At 38.7% G+C, this 22,489-nt stretch overlaps 1 protein-coding gene across 1 annotated transcript in view; it reads left to right on the forward strand.

The window, feature by feature from the left end:
- Positions 1-7,427: 7,427 nt before the first annotated feature.
- Positions 7,428-22,489, forward strand: part of NAT10 (N-acetyltransferase 10) — a 33,965-nt gene continuing 18,903 nt past the window's right edge. The window contains exons 1-10 of the mRNA XM_032225732.1: positions 7,428-7,738; positions 9,415-9,537; positions 12,262-12,353; positions 14,122-14,293; positions 15,321-15,443; positions 16,514-16,575; positions 17,463-17,577; positions 19,256-19,363; positions 19,793-19,926; positions 21,906-21,999. Coding sequence (XP_032081623.1) covers positions 9,430-9,537; positions 12,262-12,353; positions 14,122-14,293; positions 15,321-15,443; positions 16,514-16,575; positions 17,463-17,577; positions 19,256-19,363; positions 19,793-19,926; positions 21,906-21,999 — 1,008 coding nt within the window. The 5' untranslated portion in view covers positions 7,428-7,738; positions 9,415-9,429. The remainder of the gene's footprint in view (positions 7,739-9,414; positions 9,538-12,261; positions 12,354-14,121; positions 14,294-15,320; positions 15,444-16,513; positions 16,576-17,462; positions 17,578-19,255; positions 19,364-19,792; positions 19,927-21,905; positions 22,000-22,489) is intronic.

The raw sequence follows: 22,489 nt of genomic DNA on the forward strand, positions 1-22,489 counted from the left end.
GCAACGCTACAGCTGCTCAGTGGAGCGTTGCACAGGCCCTATACGCGGCATGCATTAAAAAATCGGTAAGGAGCTCGGGCGGGTGGGCCCTTCGGAGCACCGTACTGGAACGGTATCCGGTGCTCTGGGCAGGTTCCGGTATGCCTATAACTCACCACTGAACTGTAGTCTATTTTATGTTCCTCAATTCCTAGGTGACAAATTGAAACATAGAAGTACCGTATTTTCACGACTATAAGCCGCACTGAAAATCCTAAAATTTGATCCAAAACCGGCAGTGCGGCTTATAACCTGGTGCGCTTTATATGTGGAAAAAGATCTCCCAGCTGCTTTCGCGGCTTCCTGGAGCGCCAAGAACCTTCGCGCTCTTCTCCGCTCCTCGCGACTGCAATAGATGTCCAGAAGCGGCTTTTGGGGCTAATGGGGATTGGATTTCCAGCTCGATAACCCCTGCCGCTTCTGGACATCTATTGCAGTTGTGAGGAGCCGAGGAGAGTGTGGAGAAGAGCGCGAAGGTTCTTGGCGCTCCAGGAAGCCGCGAAAGCAGCTGGGAGAGGCGCGCGGTTTGGTTTCTCCTCCCTGGATGTCGCAGCAGCAGCCCCAAACTCACCGATCTCATGCGAAAAACACTGAGATCGGTGAGTTTGGGGCTGCTGCTGCGACATCCAGGGAGGAGAAACCAAACCACGCATCTCTCCCAGCTGCTTTCGCGGCTTCCTGGAGCGCCAAGAACCTTCGCGCTCTTCTCCGCTCCTCGCGACTGCAACAGATGTCCAGAAGCATCGGGAAACGTGCAGCTTATAACCCGGTGCGCTTTATATGTGGAAAAAGTTTGAAAAATTAACGTTAATTGATACTGCGGCTTATAATCCGGTGCGGCTTTTGGTCGTGAAAATACGGTAGTCATTCCTTGTTACAGCTTGGAGAAAATCCAAATATTAAAGAAAACTGTCCCGTTTCTCATGGAAAAGCTACAGGTCAAGCTATTTATGGGTAGTGAAAAAGATTTGCTAGGGATAGGCTTAATGAGCTTTATCTCCTGTTTTCATTGGTGAGAAGCCTTATTTTGTTTCATGCATCCAGGAATTTATAGAATTCCTTAGCTTGTAACAATCCAAATCATTTTTTTTTGGCCTTCCATTCATGAATAATGCCTAAATTAGTCCCTGCAGCTTTCCTGGTAAGGTTTTTCAGAAATGGTTTGTCATTGCTTCCTTCTTAGGGCTGAGAAAAAGTAACTAGCCCAGGGCACTCAGTTGGCTATGTGCCCAAAGTAGGACAGAAACTAACCTTCCAGTTTTTAACTTGATGCCTTAACCACTACATCAAACTGGTTCTCAAAATCTGCTGCAAATAGTGCAGTTTCTGGTCTTATGCTGTACAGCAATGGGGTTATGGGGGGTTATGTTTGTAAGTGTGTGACTAGTGTGTATTGTTAATTCACCTACCTGTCATTGCTTGTCTCCTAGAGAGGGGAGGTAGTAGAAAAAAGTAGCAAAAAAGAACTGCCTCTCCACTGTGCTTCACATTGCTACTCTTCTCTTTTCTTTGGCTTTCTTACCAGTAGTGCCACCTTTACCGTCTTCCTCATCCCCTACCCATTTTTTCTCATTTTCATTGGGTGTCCTAATGCTGTCAAATATAATTTACATGTTATAAAACTGGTATAGGAAAAAAAAAAGAACTGAATGTATGTTTTGAATGTAGCTAAGCTGCTTCAACAGCTTTCTCCAACCTAGTCTCAAGTGGAAATTAAGGACATTGCAGGATGTTGTTTTAAATCCATTTGGGCTGGCCGGTTGAAAACATTGCCATTGGGCCAACCAAGTTCTAATTTTCTCCTGCACTAATGGTAACATTCATATAAATTAGAAGTTGCCAGTTTGTTCAAAATTTCACAAGAGATCAGCAGAGGCTAAATTCATATGTAAACCTGAAGTCTCATCTAGTAATGCATGTAACCTAACATGACCAGACGGCAATCAGCGGAGGAAAACCTATTGAAACATAATTTTTAATTGGGTAACAAAGTGTTTTTGTATTACTTTTTCGCTACTTTATATAATCATTCAAATTTCTGTGTTCAGTATTATCAGTTTATTATCCTTTTGGTCTTTTTATAAGTAAGCCAAACAGCACATATTGAAATTGTGGGCTTTTACTATATCTGAACAGTGTTAAATCAAGCATACCATTATTGGCATTGAAGCTAATGTATTATTTTGAAAATTAGGTTGTTAGAAGAATGAATTTAAAACATGTTAAATCTTTAATATATACATCAAGTATGAATAGAACAAATTTGGCTTGATGTGAAATTACATCAAATATATGATGTTTTTCATTTCAAACTGTAAAATTTTGAGTTGACGCCCAATGGATTGCATCTGAGTGCATTTTAAAAAATACTGCTGATATTGATTGTTCTACTGAAGGATTAATGATGGCAAATAGCTTTCAGACACACTGATGACTGACAGCTGAATTTTTATAAAACTGCTCCCGATAATTCAATTGTTGGTTGCATTTGTTTTTCTTACAAAATTTATAGTTATACTTCAATAACTATAACTATTTTTCCTTGTTCTAAACATTGCTTTTGCAATTTTCACATACCTGTTTTAGAACTGTTAAACTCATGTGTTAACTACATTTAAAATATGAAAGCGTTTAATTACGTGAAAATGTGTTCAAAACCAAATTCATAATACAGACCTATGCAAATATTGTGAGTTTTAAAAACTTACAAATTTGAAATTGGTGATTGAGGTAGATACTTCTGTCCAAAACTGGAATTAGTGCCTATACAGTTCTTTTGATTGCAGATCTAACTGGAAAACAATTGCCTTTTATTATTCCAGTGAAATATGACATTTTTTCTATCTTTTATGGCGAAATGTGATATTTTCCCCCAATTTTGAGTAACATTAAGATCGTTACGTTTTATTTTTATATGGACATCACCAGCACTAGAATTTTACATTAGGATGTTGTCCAAATACATTCTGCTTAGCATCTGTAATTTATCGTCCAAGGTAACAGAATGAATTGTGGCTAGATTTAAATATGGTGTATATGTATAAAATCAAACATGCAGATTTCTACCTGCTTAACATAATTACTTTGGGTTGCAATTGTGTGTACATTCTAACTGTAGAAAACTGGACTATAAGTATGCTTTTAAATAACAAATATAAAATGGGTACCTTTTAAAAATGTGATGCTGAGATAGAATTGCACAACGTGAAGATTTTAAACTGCATCTGAAAAGGAATGGTTTTAACTATCTTTATAACTGTCTTAAGGGATTTTTATCAAGCAATAGCTACTGTCTTGAATATTACAAAATGCAGCTAATGCAGTGAATTCAGAAGATTGAAGTACATTTAGCCTGATGGCCCACAATGATTTTGCAGGTGAAAGAGGTTGATACAGGGTGTGGATTAACTGCTTCTACAGTTTTGGATCAGCATCAGATTTTCTCCAGATGGCTTAAAAGTAGATACACACTTTTTTATTCTTTCAGGGTATTTCTATCTGAAGAGAGAAGCCATGTTGTCTCCCTGAGAGAAGTTGTCAATTTACACCTTAAGGTGTAAATGAGGAAGACGCTTTGGATTCACTGTGTTCAAATACGTCAACACTTATAGCAATGCCTTAATTAGTACCTTAGAGTAAAATTTACTCTCTCATATCAAAACTATTGAAGAATCAGGCCATTATTGCTAATTTTGGCAAATAACTGGAAACTATGATTTGTTTGCTCATTTATGGATTGATCTCTCTGCCTCCTCAAATGTGAGAATCTTATCCACGTATCACACACTTGTAACATTGATAATTACTGTGTTAATGTGTTTTGATGTTAATTGTTGGCCTTGAAACATGACTGATATAATAAACAGTTGCTGTAAAGGCAGCAGCATCAACTAACAATGCCAGCTCCATCACTTAACTTTTTCAGTGCATAATGCAAACATGCAACTTTCAGATCATGTATTTATTTTTGGTTGTCTTACAGATCTGATTATGATAAATTTTACCATCTCATTTCTCATTAAGTAGATAAAATATTTCAAAGGCAATCAGCATGCAGTTTATAATCCACATCAAAATGATACATGCTAAGAACTTCATATAAAACAAAATTATGTTAATTGTTCACTGTCCAAAGTATATAGAGCAACTAACATATTTGATTGGTATTTTTTTCAAATACCTACTTTGCTGACATGTCTGTCTCCATGGAAAGCCAAAGAAGGTATTGCAGACCTCCATGGTGGGATAAGGTATAAGGAGGCATTGGGATGTATGGGGAGACAACCAATCAAATGTTGAGTTAGGGAAAAGGTTTGAGTTCTGATCAAGTGCTCATCCAGTTAAACATTCTACCATAACAAGTTTTAAAGTGTTGATTCTTCGTTAATACAATGGCAAATTAATGGCCTTAGAAATCTAGTTAAAAAGGATCCCAGATTAAGCACAAGAGCTGGTAGCCTATAAATGCTATCCTTGCACCCCTAAATTTTCACCAATACTACAAATATTTAAATATCCTTAGAACCCGAAGGACTATTGGCTATTAAGTTATTATTAAAACAGATTTTGTAATAAAACTATGTGAGACGTAGCCCGTTACAAAACATTGTTTTTTCCTGTTACTTTCTCTACTACTTGGTTGAAACAATCACTGCTGTTTACCTTTGTGCATTTTCTGGCAGGTGGCCACACTTTCAAATCTCTGGATACAATCTTATTTTTACTTTTGAAGAAAGCTGCTCTGACAATTCAGATATTTGAAGTCTGCTATCCTCGGGCGTTGTTCTGAAAATTAAACCTTTATCAATTTTAGCCATTAGCTTCCATGCTTTCCATCTTGGTAGTCATGCTCTGAACTTGCTCTAAATTTTAATCCTTGTACCTGGTGTCCACATTGAGAACAGTATTCCAAATAGGATCTGATCAGGGCAGGTAGAATAGAACATTTTCTTCCTGTATATGGATTCAATACTCCCATTAATGCAAATAGCATTTACTTTTATCAGCTGCATATACTGCAGCTTCATGTTTTAATCTGACAAGAACATTCAAATTCTTGTAGTGCATTAAACAAGGCCTCCCCTCATCCTCTTGAGACTTCCCTTGGTTCATTTCAGTTGCAAAATGTAATATTTCTCAATTTTTTAAAAAAGATTAAATTAAAAAAAACAGTAAAAGACATGATTATACAGAAAAGAAAACTAAAAAAAATCATATAATTGAAAACAATTTAGTGTTTAAGCTTATAATTAAATCTAGAATGTCATTTTAAGAAGAAAAAAGACTGCAAAAATATCCTGAACCTAGCCCTTATAATCAAGAGAATATGTAAAGTTGTAGTCTGACACCCCCACCCCAGGTTACATAGCATCACCTTTGCCATACTATAGGTTTGATAGAGCCAAAATATCCTGAGATGACAGATTTTATGTTTTAGGAAAACAATTGGATATCGCATTAAGATACTTGTATTTTTTCTTCCCAAAGTTATATAGATTTATGTAATAACTGAATCCCAGCAAGGTGGACAAGACCAGATATGACTGCCCAAAAATGAAAATTATTTCATACAACAATTTTTTTTGATGTCTAACCTTTTTTTTTAAAAAAAAAAATGAAATATTTCTAATTTGTTTAAACAGTAAGTATATTTCATATTTTTGACATCTGGACCCATTGATTCTCCAAAACTGCATATTCCAGTTCTTCATTCCACAATTCAGGTATATAATTTTCATTTTGTTTTATAATTCCTTAAAAAATGGTTTTCATTCAAGTGCTGCATCTCTTAAGTGTATCTAAATTGCAGGTATCTTGGAAGGTCCTTGACTAGAGCATTCTGATTTGCTAAATTAACATATTTCTACTGTATATGCTGCCAGGTGAATATTGTAGTTAAGTTTATCAAACTTCTATACTGTTCACTGCACTTGTATGACTAAGTTATAAACAAAGTAAATGTAGAAATATTAAATCAATATTCCTCCAGCAATATAGGTTCAATAATCCTGTTATCCAATCTCAACTCCAATCTCAATTGGAAGACTATTAAATTAGAATTTCATGTGGATCAGGGACCTTTTTTGGTTTCCTAGGTTGCAGTGTGATTTCATGTAATGTCAGTGGTGTCAATTTATTATCTTTATGATAAATTTCTATTTCAGTATTGCCCAGGGCTCCTATTATTACATCTCATCTTACTACCTGTAGCCCATTGCTGAAGCCTGAATCAACCATTCTCCATTTTTCTCTCTTAAAAATTAGTCACATGCTTTGTGTAATTTACAAACTAACCTCAAATGTTTTCGAGTGGCATAGAAGCTTAGCAAAATAACAGGGACCATGGAGGTCTTCTAGTCCAATGCTCTGCTGGGGGGGGGGGGAGCCCTATACCATTTCATACAAATGGTTGTCCAATCTCTTAAAAACTTCCAGTGTTTGGGCATTCACAACTTCTGGAGGCAAGTTGATCCACTGATTAGTTCTGTCAGGAAATTTATCCTTTGTTCTAGTTGCTTCTCTCGATTAGTTTCCATCCATTGCTTCTTGTCTTGCCTTCATGTGCTTTGGAATTTGATTGTATTAAGCAGACTAAACACGTGCTGAGGGCACCAAGCCCAAAGCGGGCACCACAAAGTTGAGAAAGAAAAAAAACCAATGAAGATTTGTACAGTATGTACAAAGGGGCACCAAGATTTGTCAGTGTTTAGGGCACCAGTGAGCTTTAATCCGCCACTGGTTGATTCCCTCTGTGGCAACTTCTTAGATCTTAATTAAAATAACATGTACGGGAAGTGGCTGAAACATACAATATAGAGGGAATCGTCACCCTCAAACCATACTGTGCAGAGCAAGATGAACTGCGGTGTACAGCAAAAAGCTGTTTTATGCAAGTGAAATCCGTGCACGAGAGACCGCCACCTGAAACTCGTGTCTGCAAAGAAGCCTCGTTTAGAATCAATAGTCCAGCTTGGGGCCAGCCCTTGGGATTCATCTTGAAATAAGCGACGCGAGATCGGAGCCGCTAGTAGACAACCACGAAGAACCTGCCAAAGAAAAGCAAGTGTTTGTTGCCGTTAGCACGAATAGCGCTTTGACCCAAAGATGCTTTTTTCAGGAGGCAACTGAACTTTGTTTTTGTCTTTTGAAGACGTTTCGCTTCTCATCCAACAAAGCGAAACGTCTTCAAAAGAAAAAAAAAATCTCAAAGTCCAGTTGCCTCCTGAAAAGGCACCTTTGGAACATCCCTGACCTGGATGCCTGAGAATCTCTACAGACACACCTACGCCCTGTTCAGATTTCCCTACATCATAATTTCACAACTCCAACCTACCACCGCCCCAGCAGGCTGCGGTTGAGCAAAGCTCCTCCCTTTCCGGCGCCTAAGCATCGCGGAAGGCAGCGTCCGTGCGGAAAAGCTTTCCCCAGGCGTGGAGAGATCGTTGTTTGTTTTCTGCAGCCCGGACCCAAAGGCAGACCAAGCTCTACTTTGGTTCCGACGCCCTCCTGCTCTCCCACCGCCGGATTCGCCCGTAGCTAGCCCCGCTTTTTCTCTTGAGCGGGCCATCCGGCAGGATCCTTCCAGCGTGTTGCGCAGCCCCACATGGTTTTGCACGTGGGAAGCTGCTCGGAGAGTTTCCATAACCGACCAGATTCCCTTCGCGCGTAGACTGGAGTGAGAAAGGCAGAATTGGGAACGGTAAGAAAAAAGGGAATTGGATTTGCAGCGGGATCTGAGAATATTCAGATAAGTTGAGAGACAGATTACTATATTTTTCCCACTTCAGTGTCCCGGGTATCTATATTTTGACTTCTTTAGCCAGCAGTTATAACATCTCTCTTCGAAAATAAGTTCGATTATTTTCACTACGACCGATTTCTACGTTGCTTTGCGTAGTAACATGTAATAGTCATAGACATATGACAGTTAAGACATATAACTTGGAGGTTTAATGTTTGCGGTTTACTACAGCCAGATTACTAATTGCTGTCATATAGATATCTTGATTTAATTTCAGAAAATTAGAGTCGCAATGAAATGAATTAATGTGCTATGATACAAACATTTAGGCTTACTAAAGGTGCTTTCTCTGTCATGACATGGATGATTGAATCTCATGAGTTTGAGTTATATATCCCATTAAAATCAATGGGATTTTGTTTTAAGGAAAGATACTGTAGATACAACAGTGGCACAGCATCAAAAGTTGGCATGTTAAAATTGGGTGGATTTACTTACCTGGAAATAAATACCATGTAACATAGTAAATGTGTTTAATTCAGTATAATATCAGTAGTTCAATTCTTAATTCCCTTTGGGGATAAGCAACATAACCGAAAGTGTAGAAAAATAATCAGCAACACAAATTAACATTAGATAAGAGAAAAGGGGAAATGCAGCTAAAATTAGTTTACATGTAACTTGATAAATACAGGTGATTCTTGCTCTTTTAAAAATACCAGTTCAGGATACAAGCCTGGTACCTGCACTATAATTTTTAATATTTCTGGATTAATTGTACAGATTTTGTTTTTGCTAAATTACTACCAGAGTAATTTAGATTAGACTAGTTATAAATGCTGTATAATAAAGGTGCATGTCTATAATTTCTAGGAAATGGCTACTTTTGTACCATGGACCTCTTTGAGAATTTGGTGAAAAAACTAGTCCTTTTTCAGAGTAAATGTATTCATAAAATATATAATCGTATATTATATTAAAAAGGAAACAAATTATCTTCAAATACAGTTGTCAAAATATTAATGATATGTATGAATATTTAGGTATAAACAATTTTTTGAAATACAAAGTATGCTGACTATTTTCAATTATACGCTTTTGGAGAAAAAGATACTTTAGACAATAGATAGATTTGTTGAAGTTAAACATTTTTGGAGTCTAGCGGGCATAATTACTATGTTGTCACCTTTCATGAATGAATTCAATGCTACATACATTTCAATTGAAGATTAGTAAAATAAGATAATTTTTTTTAACGATCAAAGTTCACAGAACCCCTGAAATCTATTAAATTATCTGTTAAATCCCTAAAACTCTGTTTCTAGGGCCTCATGCTCTTTTTGTTCCCAAACATTTTCTTGATCATTGCATCAGCAAGATTTTGAATCTAAATACATTTCCTAGGAAAAAAACTCCATTACAAATAAGGACTTACTTGGGTGGAAATATTCATAGGGAGCACATTATCCTTGCCTTTGAGTCCAAAAAGAAGCTCCACTAGAATGTCTTTGAATTGCTTGGATGAGTAGAAATGTGCCCAGCAACACTGAAAAACGAACCCTTTGAATGAGAAGCATTTTCTCAACTGAGGTAGTATGCAGACTAATTTGTTATAACTTCTACAAATTTCACAGGATCTGCCACTGAAAATGCAGCGCAAGAAAGTGGATAATCGTATTCGGATCCAAATAGAGAATGGAGTGGCTGAGCGACAGAGGACCCTCTTTGTTATAGTAGGGGACCGTGGCAAAGATCAGGTGATGTATAGCCGTAGACTTGATGTACATTGTGTTTATATCAAAGGAAGATGAGCCTGAATCAAAGACTAACCTCCCCCAGCAAGAAAGAAGTCAGAAAATGACGTAGGAACACAGAAAAATAAATCCTTTAAAAAGACCAGATTCATTGCTTTCTTCTACATATTGCCAGCTGAAATCAGTTTTGGAGATCCCTCTAATATATGTTTGTGGTCATGTGTGCACATGTGGATGCATATTTGTAAAAGAAAGAAATGAATTACTAATTTCTCAATAAAACAATTATCCCATTTATGCAATTAATCTATTCTCATCAACACCTACAAGGACTTGACATAGAAACCCATAAATACTTCCCTCTCGTTCTATGGAGAGAAGGAAGAAAGAGAGTGGCTGATGGCTGGGAAGGAAAAGAAGTCGCTGTGTGAAGAGGTGACAAAAAGAGATGAAAGGGCAGGAAAGGGGGTGAAGGAGAAAGATGGTACCTAATAGCTGTTTAGATATTATTTAAAAAGTTGGCATTCACAAGCAAAAGTCTTTTCTATTTCTCCTATTCACCTATTTCCCAGTTTTCAGTAGCACCTTCTGTTTTCAGTGAATGTAAAATGACTCCCTCCCACATTTATAAGTATTTTTTTTTTCCAGTTGTTGCTGGGAATCCTTATTCCTGTCGGGATAGGGCAGTGATGGCTAACTTTTTGCCATTGCGTGCCAAAAGCAGGGGGAGCAGGAGTGCACGTGCATGACCACACCCATAATTCTATGCACCCTCCCCAGCGCATGCGCACAACCCCTGCCTTCCCCCCCGCTTTTGGTGCATGATGGCATTGTGGACCCATTTTTTGCCTTCCCCAGGCTCCAGAAGCTTTCTAGGAGCCTGCGGAGGGTGAAAATGCCCTTCCCAGAGTCTCTGGAGGCCGGAAATGCCCCATTTTCCAACTTCCATTTCTTAGGGTGCAGGAGGTGTTGCCCTGTCAGCTCCAGGGTGCATGCGTGTGCTGGCCAGCTGATTTCGGCCTTCATTTTTGGCTTTATTTAGCCCTCCGGAGGCTTTTCTGAAACCTCCGGAGGGCGAAAAACAACGCAACGTGCAAACTGGAAGTTCGGGAACGGACATCCGGGTTGCCTGTAGGGGCGTTTTTCTCCCTTCAGGAGCCTTCTGACAGCCAGCATGTGCATGCACACTGGAGCTGACAGGGCAATGCCCCGTGTGCCCTAAGAAATAGCTCCGTGTGCCACTTGTGGCACACATGCCATTGGTTCGCCATCATGGGAATGGGTAAGAAACTTGATGGGCATATATGGCACATGGAGTTGTCCTTGCTTTTCTTCATATAACAAGGTGTGGAATTAAGCTTGCAAACATTGCTAGCCATTGTTGTTTCCCCTACCACTTTTTCTGCAAATTGACACAAAAGGGATAGGGAGGCTGCATTTTGACATTGACTCCTAATAGCAGCATTTCTGCAGTATGTTTGGTGCAAAGCCTTCTGTTGTGGCCTTTTTTGATTGCTGGGCTGAGTAAAAGGACAGTCTCCCCTCCTGCCAGCTGCCCTTCCAATCCTGGTCATCAGGCTACATTTAAATGCAGGGATTATTTCCTAGGACTGTTTTCCACACATCATCTTTTTATGCAATGGATTTGTTCATGTAGAGGAAATATGTGCAGTGAGTTGCATTTCTGTTTATCTATATAATGTCTAAAAGCCTTGCGAGTATTGAAATCTGCTGCATTCTGCTAATTCACTTGTTGACAATGTTTTAGTGGCAGAAATGATTTTGAGTTGTATTATTTTAAATTACATGTATATCCTGAATTTCCTCTGAGAATTCAAGGCAGTATATGCAGGGATAACTTACTGCTCATCCTGAAGCAGCCACCTCACGGAGTAGCTTGGGCTGAGAGATGGCATGCTGTGCGATTTCTCCGCGGGTCGCCCATGAGGCCAATGATGAAGGAAGACTCGGACACAGGTCTTTCTCGGGATGAGACGACCCAGAGCATAGTCTGGATGACTCTTTTATTGAGCATACACAAAGAAAGGGTGGAGTTGCAAGGTCTATGTGGACCAATCATGGTTGCACAAGTCTATGGTATATGGTAACTCATTTACTGCCATGTAGACCTCTGAACCTAGAGAATGCCCATAGTCAGCAAATAAATCTTTTACTAGCATGCAAACTTTTGACCCCTACTTAATACTTCAGAGTCAGCAGTTGGTAACCTCTGCCCTACTTAGTGCTGAGAGTTAACAGGTTGTGACTTCTGCCCTACTTAGTGCTGAGAGTTAACAGGTTGTGACCTCTGCCCTACTTAATGCTTCAGAGTCAGCAGTTTGTATTACTGACTTTATGGTAAATGATTACTGCTGTTGTATACGTGTTCCAGCATACCTATGCATGCCTACACTTATGCTACAACAATGCTGCCTCATGGTTAAATGAACTCTGATTTTCTCAAAGTTTTGTTATTGAAGCTGGCTTGTGAATAATTGGGTGCTACAGAAGATAAAAAGGTGCTTCAGGATAAATGAAGGCATGAACCGACCACAGTTCTTTAAACCAGATGTACCTTATCCTGAGATTGCTGCCTGCCACATGGAGGTTAATTGCCAAACGAAAAGTTAATTCAAATCTTTGGGGTTTTCTGATTCAGTTCACAAATGCTGTACGTATATTCCTGCAGAAGCAATGAGCATCATTCTTGGTTTTGTTATCTGGCAGGTGGTCATACTTCATCATATGTTGTCCAAAGCAGCTGTAAAGGCCAGACCCACAGTGCTGTGGTGTTACAAGAAAGAGCTAGGCTTTAGCAGGTAAAATTGTTTATATTTCCTTTCATTTTCTAACGTAATAGTTTTAATTTATACATCTCTGAAAAGATGCAGTGTTTCTTTTTTTTTAAAGTTTTTTTTATTAGATAAACATTAAAAACATTGGACATAGTGCAAGATTTCTGGCATAAACGTTTCCATATAGTTTTTGGATCTTAAAAAAAATACATTTTATATCCATTACATAGGTATGTGTAGTCAGTCAGATTACCTATCTATTAATCCCTTCTTTTATCTGATTACTAACCATACAAATACATATCCGATTCCTACCTATCATACAATCTTACCATATTTTCCAATTCTGAACTTGTCTGCATTTTCCTGTCCCAACCTTTCCCCTTCATTTCTAACCATTGGTACTTTGAGATCTACAGTTAGTTTGTCCATTTCTGCGCACATCAGTATAAAAGATGCAGTGTTTCTTCATGTTCACAGTTGCATCAAGGGTATTACATTCTCATGCTTAATTTGCTTCATACTAGCATTACTGCTTGCTTAAATTATCTTTCCCTTGACTGCAGGGTCTGTATAAGCCCCTTATATACCTTTTCAGTATGCAGTTTTACAGGTTTATTGATTTATTTTGATAAAGGTAGACCCTGACTTACCTCTGTAATTTAAAAATTGCCTTTGCAAGTTGTGCTGGTCATTGAGTTGTACCCAGTTTTATAACCTTTTTTGCAGTGGTGGTTAAGGGAATGCTGTGGTCATAAAATAAATTTCATGGTCATTAATTGAACACTGATCATTAAGCAAATGCTTAAGCAAATACTATGATTGTTAAAAGAATTCTGCGGCTGTTAAGCAAGCCCATTATACCCAATGGGTGTTTTTTTTCCTGAAAACCAGAAGTAAACAGTGATTTCTATTTAAAAACAAAATAGTAAATCAGGATGGTCTGAATAGAGAGATGAGCGACATATAAATTTAATAAATAAACTAATTGTGGTCGTGTGACTGAGGGATACTGCAGATAGTCATAAATGTAGGTTGGTTACCAAGTGCCCAAAATGCGTCATGTGGCTACATGGATGTGGGGGAACTATCAGAACTTTGAAACTGGTTTATCAGTAGTTTTGGGGAGGTTTTCCATAACTCCGGATGGTTGCTAAGCTGAAGGCTACCTGTATTCGTTTATCTTGAGTGTTTTTCAGATAGCAAAATTTGATATATACCATCTTGATGCATTTGCCAAATGTAATGAGTGACCCAATACTTCCACTATGTCACAGGCCTTCAAAGGTCTTCTTTTCCTTCTATTGAGAATAAGTATGTGAATAAAACATAATTTGATGGTGTTATTTTCTGAGCTTGCAGTTAAAAACAATTTCAAGCCCTCACAGGATGCATTAATTTAAGATGCTTTTTCTCATATATTTTTAATGTTAATTTTCTCACTTGTTTAGTTTTTATTGGACCTAAGTAAATTACCTAATGTGCACATTGGGTAATATGGCCTACATGAATTTGTTTTGCTTGTAACTCTTAATCAGAACACATAACCCACTTATTCATTTTTAAACAATGCTCTTGTAAGTGCCTGTTTATTCTGCCTCTATCCTGAATCACAGTAATATTGTCATCATGAGATTAAAACTAAGTTGGGATAATTTTAGACTCCTTAATGCTGCAATTTTCTGCATTGTTCATTAAATTAAGCCCTATCTTACACAGTGGAGCTTACTCCTAAGTAAATATACATAGGGTTATGCTTGTTTAAATCTAATCATTCTTTTCTCACTTTCAGTCACCGTAAAAAAAGAATGAGACAGTTGCAGAAGAAAATTAAATCTGGAATGTTAGATCTAAAGCAAGATGACCCCTTTGAATTGTTTATAGCAGCCACAAACATTCGGTATTGTTACTACAACGAGACACATAAAATTCTGGGGAATACTTTTGGCATGTGTGTACTCCAGGTAAGAAGATCCTTGCTACAAATCATTTGGCCTGCTTACCTGTTTCTTGCATCACTTTATTCAAAATAGCCAAAATATAATCCAATATCAGGTGTCAGTATTTGAAAAAAATATATTAAAAAGTTCAATTAAGAGCAATTTGAAATATTTGTGAAACGCAGCATAAATGGATTAATTGGAGGCTTTGGTAAGATATTTAGATAACAGGATAGTTTTTATAGATAAAACATTGTTATATTTGTCTGAATTTGGGAAGCACATGTGCTTCTGATCCTGCCTACAGCTACTGATCCTTTTTCTAGCTCCTTAAGTACCCACTGAATGATGAGGCCATAATATTTAGGTGATATGGGGTGAGTAAAGTAAACTAAGATGTGCAAACTCTGAAAAGCTTGCGGTCTCCGCTTCACTCTTAAAAAATCCCTGTAACCATGAAAAAATGCCAGTTTGTCCTAGTTTGAGGAGGTACTGGTTTTGGTTTAGAAAGCGAAATAAGTATATGACATTTAACAACCTTGTTTATCCCAAGTTCCATCCTGTAATAGTTGAAGGTCAGACTTAAAGAGAGCCTGGTCCTTGGTCGTAAGGAAGTTGCTCAATGCCCATTCTTAAGTTGAAGTGGCTTCTAAGATCCTAGAATGTTGTGAAGATGGTAGGCAAAATAGAGTATGGTAATTCATTGGGGTGTTTACATTGTATTCAGTCATGCTGCTAAGGAAAGAGCAAAGAAAGTGAATGAGCAACTGTATATTTTTCAGAGAGAAAAAAAATGATGGTTTGTAAAGATAATAAGGAAACACACAAAGAAGGGTGCTTGGTTATACAGGAATTGATCGAGAGGGGGGAAAATTCAAGTCCACATAAACTCAAAAGGGGTTGAGTTTATGTTTAATTCTGTTCTAGAATAGATTGCTGGTTGCAAAACTGATGGGTAAAAGCTTTATCTTGGTTGCAGTGAAGACAGTGCTGATAGAATCTGAACACACCTGGAAACAGTATGTAAATTTCCTCCAAATTTCTTCTTCAGGACTTTGAAGCCTTGACTCCAAATCTCCTTGCTCGAACGATTGAAACTGTGGAAGGGGGAGGTATCATCGCAATCCTTCTGAGAACAATGAATTCCCTGAAGCAACTTTATACAATGACCATGGTACATTTTTTTTATTTATAAACTGGCGTCTCGTTCTGTTAAACTGTATTAATGTAGCTGCACAGGAAGGGAAATAAATGAACTGCCAGACCTTAATTTGTTTTTATTAAAAACTTTATTTCCCAACTTCTGTTCTTTTTCCCCAAACACCATCTCTTGGCTAAACAATTCCCTCCACAGTGTCAAACTACTAAGTCTGCATTACTATTTCCATTATTTCATTAAGTGTTGTACCTTATTATTCCTGACAAGTGCATCTTGTGTTTTTATGTACACTGAGACCATATGCACCAAAGACAAATTCCTTGTGTGTCCAATCACACTTGGCCAATAAAGAATTCTATTCTATTCTATTTATAGAATTTCCCTTTTACAATAAGCATTGATGCCCTTGTTCACATTTCACAGCAGAGGGAAATTTTTCCAATAGAGAGTTGGTTGATGGTGAACCGTGGAGCTCATCTCGCTTGCTGGGGAATTCTGGGAATTAAAATCCACACATCAGAAAGTTACCATGGTTGAGAAACACTGGATTATAATGTCCAGCTAAAGAGAGACATTATCTTGATAGTTGCAGTTAATGGTGTTTATTCTTCCCCTCCACAGAATGCAAGTCTCAGCTGAGGAGGTTTGGGTGGCCCTTTCCCTAAATCCTTGGCAGTCCTGTTTGAGGAATAGCTCAATTCTCCCTCAGAGAAGTGAGCTGTTTCAAGGCAAGGCTTCTTTGAAGGGAGTCTTTTCCCTTCCCATAGGATATTTGGGAGGCCAGGTTGCTTCTTCCTTCTGTCCCCACCCCCAAGGGAAAGACAGAATGGAGTACATACATATTCTTGTGAACAAGGCATATAAATTAAATAAATCAATTTTTTTACTTCATTTATTGTTTTCCCCAAAGTCTTGGACAGGGCTAAACTTAAAATGTTAGGAATATAGTTGTTAGAGAGATGTGGACTTGTAAGGTAGTGCAGGCAGCCAGGCGCTATGCAGTATTTGTCAACTCTGCTGTGTCAAATTGGATGGATAGTATATGGCTATCCAGGTTTCACATAAGGATTCTCTTCTTTTCCCAGGATGTTCATTCCCGCTATAGAACAGAAGCACATCAGGATGTGATTGGCAGATTTAATGAAAGGTAAGTTGAGCACACTTATACAAGTTAGTAAATGGGCAATTTAGGAAATTTAATCTACTTGTTTTATGTGTTGTTTGAACTGAACATTTTTCTCATACAAGAAGTGGTTTCACTTAAAAATGTTTGCTGCCCTCTAGTGGTAACATTCAGAATGGGTGTATTAAATTCCATTTAACTGGTCAATTGATTGGGCATGTTTCCCTTGCAGTCAAGAGACTTGGTGTTCGGAATAGAACCTTGCAATAAAACATCCGCAGAATGAAATTAGCATTGTGCTAATAAAAAGCCACAAAATAAATAATCACATCCATTGGGAGAACAAGAACCCAAACAGTACCATTTCTCCGTTCAAAATCTCCCTAAAATAATTTATGAGTAGAATGACAGCAACCTGAGGGCCAATTGACTTTCCAGTAGGAGGCAATTCCTTAGCACAAGGGCTTTATGGAAAAACAAGGCTTGTGAGTCTTGGGTCATTTTGCCTTGTGAGAATGGTGATCCATTATTAGTTTCTTTCACAATGTAAAAAAACGGGGCACTTATAGAAGACATTTCTGTAAGTGTTCCGGGGCCAATCCATATGGGGGTCTTACAAGTTACAACCAATCTCTGCCACCATCCAAGTGTAAAAGAACATGAATGAAGTGTTCATGTTGAAAGGATTTCTTTATCTCTACAGGCTTTCTTGGCAGTTAAATGTCTTCTATTGAAACATATACCGTATTTTTCGGAGTATAAGATGCACCTTTTTCCCTCAAAAAAGAGGCTGAAAATCTGGGTGCGTTTTATACACTGAATACAGAGGGGCTGCTAGAGGAGAAGTGTTTTGTGCATTGAGGAAAAGCCAGCTTCTGTTGTAATATTATTTTCTCACTTGTCTCCTGCAGATTCATTCTCTCTCTGGCCTCTTGTAAAACCTGTGTAGTTGTTGATGATCAGCTGAATATCCTCCCCATCTCTAGTCATGCTGCAAACATTTCAGCTCTCCCACCTCAGTCACAGGTACGTTTATTTACCTGATAATGAACAGTGCTTCAGGCTCTCATATGAAATATGTAATTATTTGTATTTCATTGGGATATTTAATATGCGGTAGAAATAGATGTTAAAAGGAATAGAGATGTCCCTGTCAGCCTTTTTTGCTGTTCCTTGTTTCAAATACAGGGCTTAGACTTTGAATTCCAAGAGGTATCTGGAAAGAAATGTTAGAAAAAATATAGCAAATAAAATTAAAAATGCCTACGAATATCCCCACCATGACTTAATTTGGAAGAAAACTATTACTATTTTGTGACGACAAAGATAACTCATTTTAAAAATCTGATTAAACATTAAATTTAACTCTAGAACTGCGAGACCGTCTACTGCCATACACCTCCCAACGGCCGATAAGATACCACAGGGTGGGCCTCCTTTGGATACGTCAGCCGGACAGTGTCGGCTGGCGGGCCCCCGGAGGAGAGCCTTCTCTGTGGCTGCTCTGACCCTGTGGAATCAGCTACCCCCAGAGGTCCGGACCTTACCCACTCTCATGGCCTTCAGGAAAGCCGTTAAAACCTGGCTGTTCTGGCAGGCCTGGGGCTGTTGACCTTAGTGTTAAGGTCCAGCCCCGATTAGAACGTATGTGTGTTGTGAATTTTAAACTATTTTTTTTTAACTTATTTTGCTTTTCTTTTTTTCTTCTTTTGTTGTAAGCCGCCCGGAGTCCTCCGGGATTGGGCGGCCTATAAATTTAATAAATGAAATGAAAATGAATGCTTTTCAAATTTTTGTGGAAACTGATGTATTTCTTGTCTTTTTGTAAAAGTATTCCTGTTTTTCAGCCTCCTTTGTTAGTGCTTTTAACTCTCTGTCACCTTATCATTTTTTCCTGTACCAAAAATGCTTTTCAAAAGGCAACTGGATTTTCTTCACTTCTTTCTTTGAAAATGTTTCATTTCGCATCCAAGAAGCTTCTTCAGAAGAGAAGAAGCTTCTTGGATGAGAAGAGAAACATTTTCAAGGGAACTCCCCCCGAAAGTCCAGTTGCCTTTTGAAAAGTATTTTAGGGAGAACCAGCACCTGGATGATTGGGAATCTTCACAGATTTTTATCCCTGTAGTTCCTATAGAACTGTTCTCTTTTTGGGAATAGTTTTGTGAACATTACAACCACTTGGTTAGCATCTAATCAGCCTTACAAAGAGCTGTGGTGGTGCAGTGGTTAGTACTGCAGGTTACTTTTGCTGATCACCAGTGCCAGCAGTTTGGCAGTTTGGTGCTCACCGGCTCAAGGTTGACTCAGTCTTCCATTTTTCCGAGGTCTGTATAATGAAGACCCAGATTGTTGGGGTCAGATAGGCTTATTCTGTAAATCGCTTAGAGAGGGCTGTAAAACGCTGGGAAGTGCTCTCATATGAAATATGACACAAGTCTAAGTGACATTGCTATTGCTACATCCTGCTCTGCAGGTTGGCAAACAAACCCACCATCAAGAAACCATGGTCACAGTATAGTTTGATGAATGTTGTCATCCTCTTTTGAAATAACATCCCAAAATTGAAAATTCTTGGAAGGATTTGCAATAAGGCTACTTTTCCCTTTTAGCTCATGTTTAACTTAACTGGGATTTCCATATATTATTCTCATTTTTCCCTGAAAGATAGCTCAATTGGATTCAGACAGCTGTTTTCCTCTTTTAGGAAGAGAGCCAAAGTCCTTGTGAGGTGGAACTGAAGGAACTAAAGGAGAGCTTACAGGACACCCAACCGGTTGGCACATTGGTTGATGTTTGTAAAACGCTGGATCAGGTAAATTTACATTCAGATTAGTATTTTATTGCTATTAGATTTTTATCCCACCTTTAAAATACATTTTGGTTAATTCAAAGCAGCGAATATTCCGAATATGTTTGTGAGGTGGATTGGTCATCTATCCAGTTTTGATGACTAAGGAAGGCCCAAATTCACAATCTTCTGGCCAGCCCCTCAACTACTATACCAAACCATCTCTTCTTATCTGTATTATAAAATACATGATATAATGCAGATATGATAATGTCCCCTTTAGTTTTGCAAAACTCAGACTGTTGAGAAAAGCCAAAATAAGTTGGGATTAAATTATTTTTGTATAATTCCCATTACCGTAATAGTTTCTCTTTTCCTGCTTTATGTCTGTTCTCGTTGATGTCGTTCTCCATCCATATCTCCTGTCTTGATGGCTTCTTTCCTCCCTGACAGGCCAAAGGAGTCCTTAAATTCATCGAAGCCATTTCTGAGAAGACCCTGAGAAGCACTGTGGCTTTAACAGCTGCTAGAGGGCGTGGAAAATCAGCTGCTTTGGGATTGGCAATAGCGGGAGCGGTGGCTTTTGGGTAAGTTTTTCCGAGATATTCCAAGAGGGATTTTGTGTGTAGGGAAACTTTTTTGAGCTGATGAGTACATTTGGAAAATTAAAAGCATGTGGTATGGTCACAGAGTAACTGCTGAGAGGGGGACTTTCCTATTCATGATACATAGTTATAAAGTTCAAAGCAGAAATTATTTTAGATATGCTGTATATCAGAGGTCTCCAACCTTAGCAACTTTAAGCCTGGCGGACTTCAACTCCCAGACCCCTGTTGTATATCATTCCCTTTGGCCAAGTGCAAAAAGATAATATACCCCAATAATGCATGTCAGTGATACTGTTCCTTCGGTCTCCAGCAGGTAGCAGCATCTAACCAACCTTGACTGATCTTGGCATAGTTAAATATTATCAGACCTAGTTAATATTTAGTGGAACCCCTCGCCCAGGAAATTCCAGGGAGACGGGAAGCTAGCATAACATCTCAGAAGGAGGCACTAGCAAACTCTTCAGTTTTTGCCTCAAGAAAACAACATGGCGGTACCTGTAGGGTCGTAATTTAATTCAAACTTTTCCTTTAATGGTGTCTGTTTGCTTCTTTTTGGTATCTGAATCAGAATTTTTATTGGACAGTTCTTCCATTCAGCAAATTGGTATAGTGAGGATTTTTTATTTTATTTTATTCCTGTCAGGCTGGAATACTAGTGAATTTTAATATTATAAACTAGTTTTCACTGAGGTCGAGAATGTAATCTATGGACTATTTTACTGCAAAGAGTAGCTTACATTGTGTACCTTATCATTTTTTGACAAAGTGATCCATCACATATACAATATTAAATCATGTTATTAGACAGATTTACTGTGTCATTGAAAGTTTGCCGAAGTCTAGATCTGCTTCTGCACCATTTATATTTTCATTCACTCAGTCATTTGTTCATCCAAATACCACTCCAAAAATTCTGGTCAGTTTACAATGTTAACAATGTTAAAAACATTATTTTGTTCTTCGATAAAATCCAGCCTCTGACCTGCACAAGCTAACACCCTTCCAAAACATGAAAAGCAATAGCCATAAATATACTATAGGATAATTATTGTTACAATAATTGACAGACTGTAATGTTATTCAGTCACTAAGTTGTGTATGACTATTCATGATCCCATGGACCATAGCACGCCAGCCCCTCGACCCAGTCCTCCACTGTCCCCCTGAGTCTGATCAAACTCATGCCCACTATATAACCATCTCATCCTCTCCCCTTCTCTCCTTTTGCCTTCTATCTTTCCTGGCCACCAGGGGGAAGGAGGAAAGAGGATTCATATGAGTCCTCTTTTCTCATTTCGTGTCCAAAGTATTTGAGCTTCAGCTTCAGTATCTGTCCTTCCAAAGAAAAGTCAGGGCTGACTTTCTTTAAGAGACCAACTATATATCCTTTTTAAAACTTGAAGCATTGTTCTATTGCTGTGATGGCGAACCTATGGCACGTCTGCCCAAAGTGGCACGTGGAGCCATTTCACCTGACATGCAAGGTGGCGCCGTTCCTCTTCCGAGTTCCTGACGTGCATAGGTGCGTGACGATCACCTGGCCTTCATGCGTGCAGCAGTGCTGGAAACCAGAATGTTTTCCAGCATGGGCATGCGCCGACCAGCTGATCATCGCATGCACATGCGCGCCAGTAAGCAAAAGACTAGGGGGCTGGTACACATGCACGCACCGGAAACCGGAAGTTCATTTCCTGGGGCACACATGTGCGCGCATGTTTACCCTTTGCAGCTCATCGTCTGGGTAGTGTGGCTGATGAGCGTGCGCACAAAGCACATGCTCGGTGCCAAAAAGGTTCATCATCACTATTCTATTGTCTCTTAACAATTGGGGCATTGAATCATAAGTCATATTTTAATTGATTTGGTGTTTCAAAGGTGATGCGCTAAAAATAGCTTCTGACATTTTAATAGAGGGAAAAAAGTTGTAGCATCTGTTCTTATCTTTTGATTCTTTACAGCTATTCCAACATTTTCGTCACATCTCCAAGTCCAGATAATCTTCACACCCTGTTTGAATTTGTATTTAAAGGCTTTGATGCTCTACAATACCAGGTAAGATGAAGCAATATTGTGGCCTCCTTGGTGCTCTCTGAGCTTGGTTGTTGGCTTCCAGATGTGTCTTTGTACAGTAACAAGATGTCTGCAAACAAACAGCCAAGTTCAGAGAGAGCCAAGGACTCCACAGTTCAACCGTGAGCTACAGATATTCTCTTCTTTCGTGGTGATAATAAAAGGAATAGAGTTTTTCATTAGAGCCGTGATGGAGAATCTATGGCACACATGTCACAGGTGGCACATGGAGCCATTTGTTAGGGCACGTGACGTGTTGCCCTGTCAGCTCCCGTGTGCAGGTGTGCGCTGGCCAGCTGACTTCAGCCTTTATTTTCTGCCGTTTTTTGCTCTCCGGAGGTTTTCTTGAAGGTGAAAAACAACCCAATGCGCAAACCGGAAGTTTGGGAACAGACTTAGGGTTTGCATGTTGAGCTGTTTTTCTTCCTCTGGAAGCTACAGGGAAGCCTTCTGAAGCCTTTGAAGGGCCTCC

This window comes from Thamnophis elegans, chromosome 1, assembly GCF_009769535.1.
Source record: "Thamnophis elegans isolate rThaEle1 chromosome 1, rThaEle1.pri, whole genome shotgun sequence".
Taxonomy (NCBI): domain Eukaryota; kingdom Metazoa; phylum Chordata; class Lepidosauria; order Squamata; family Colubridae; genus Thamnophis; species Thamnophis elegans.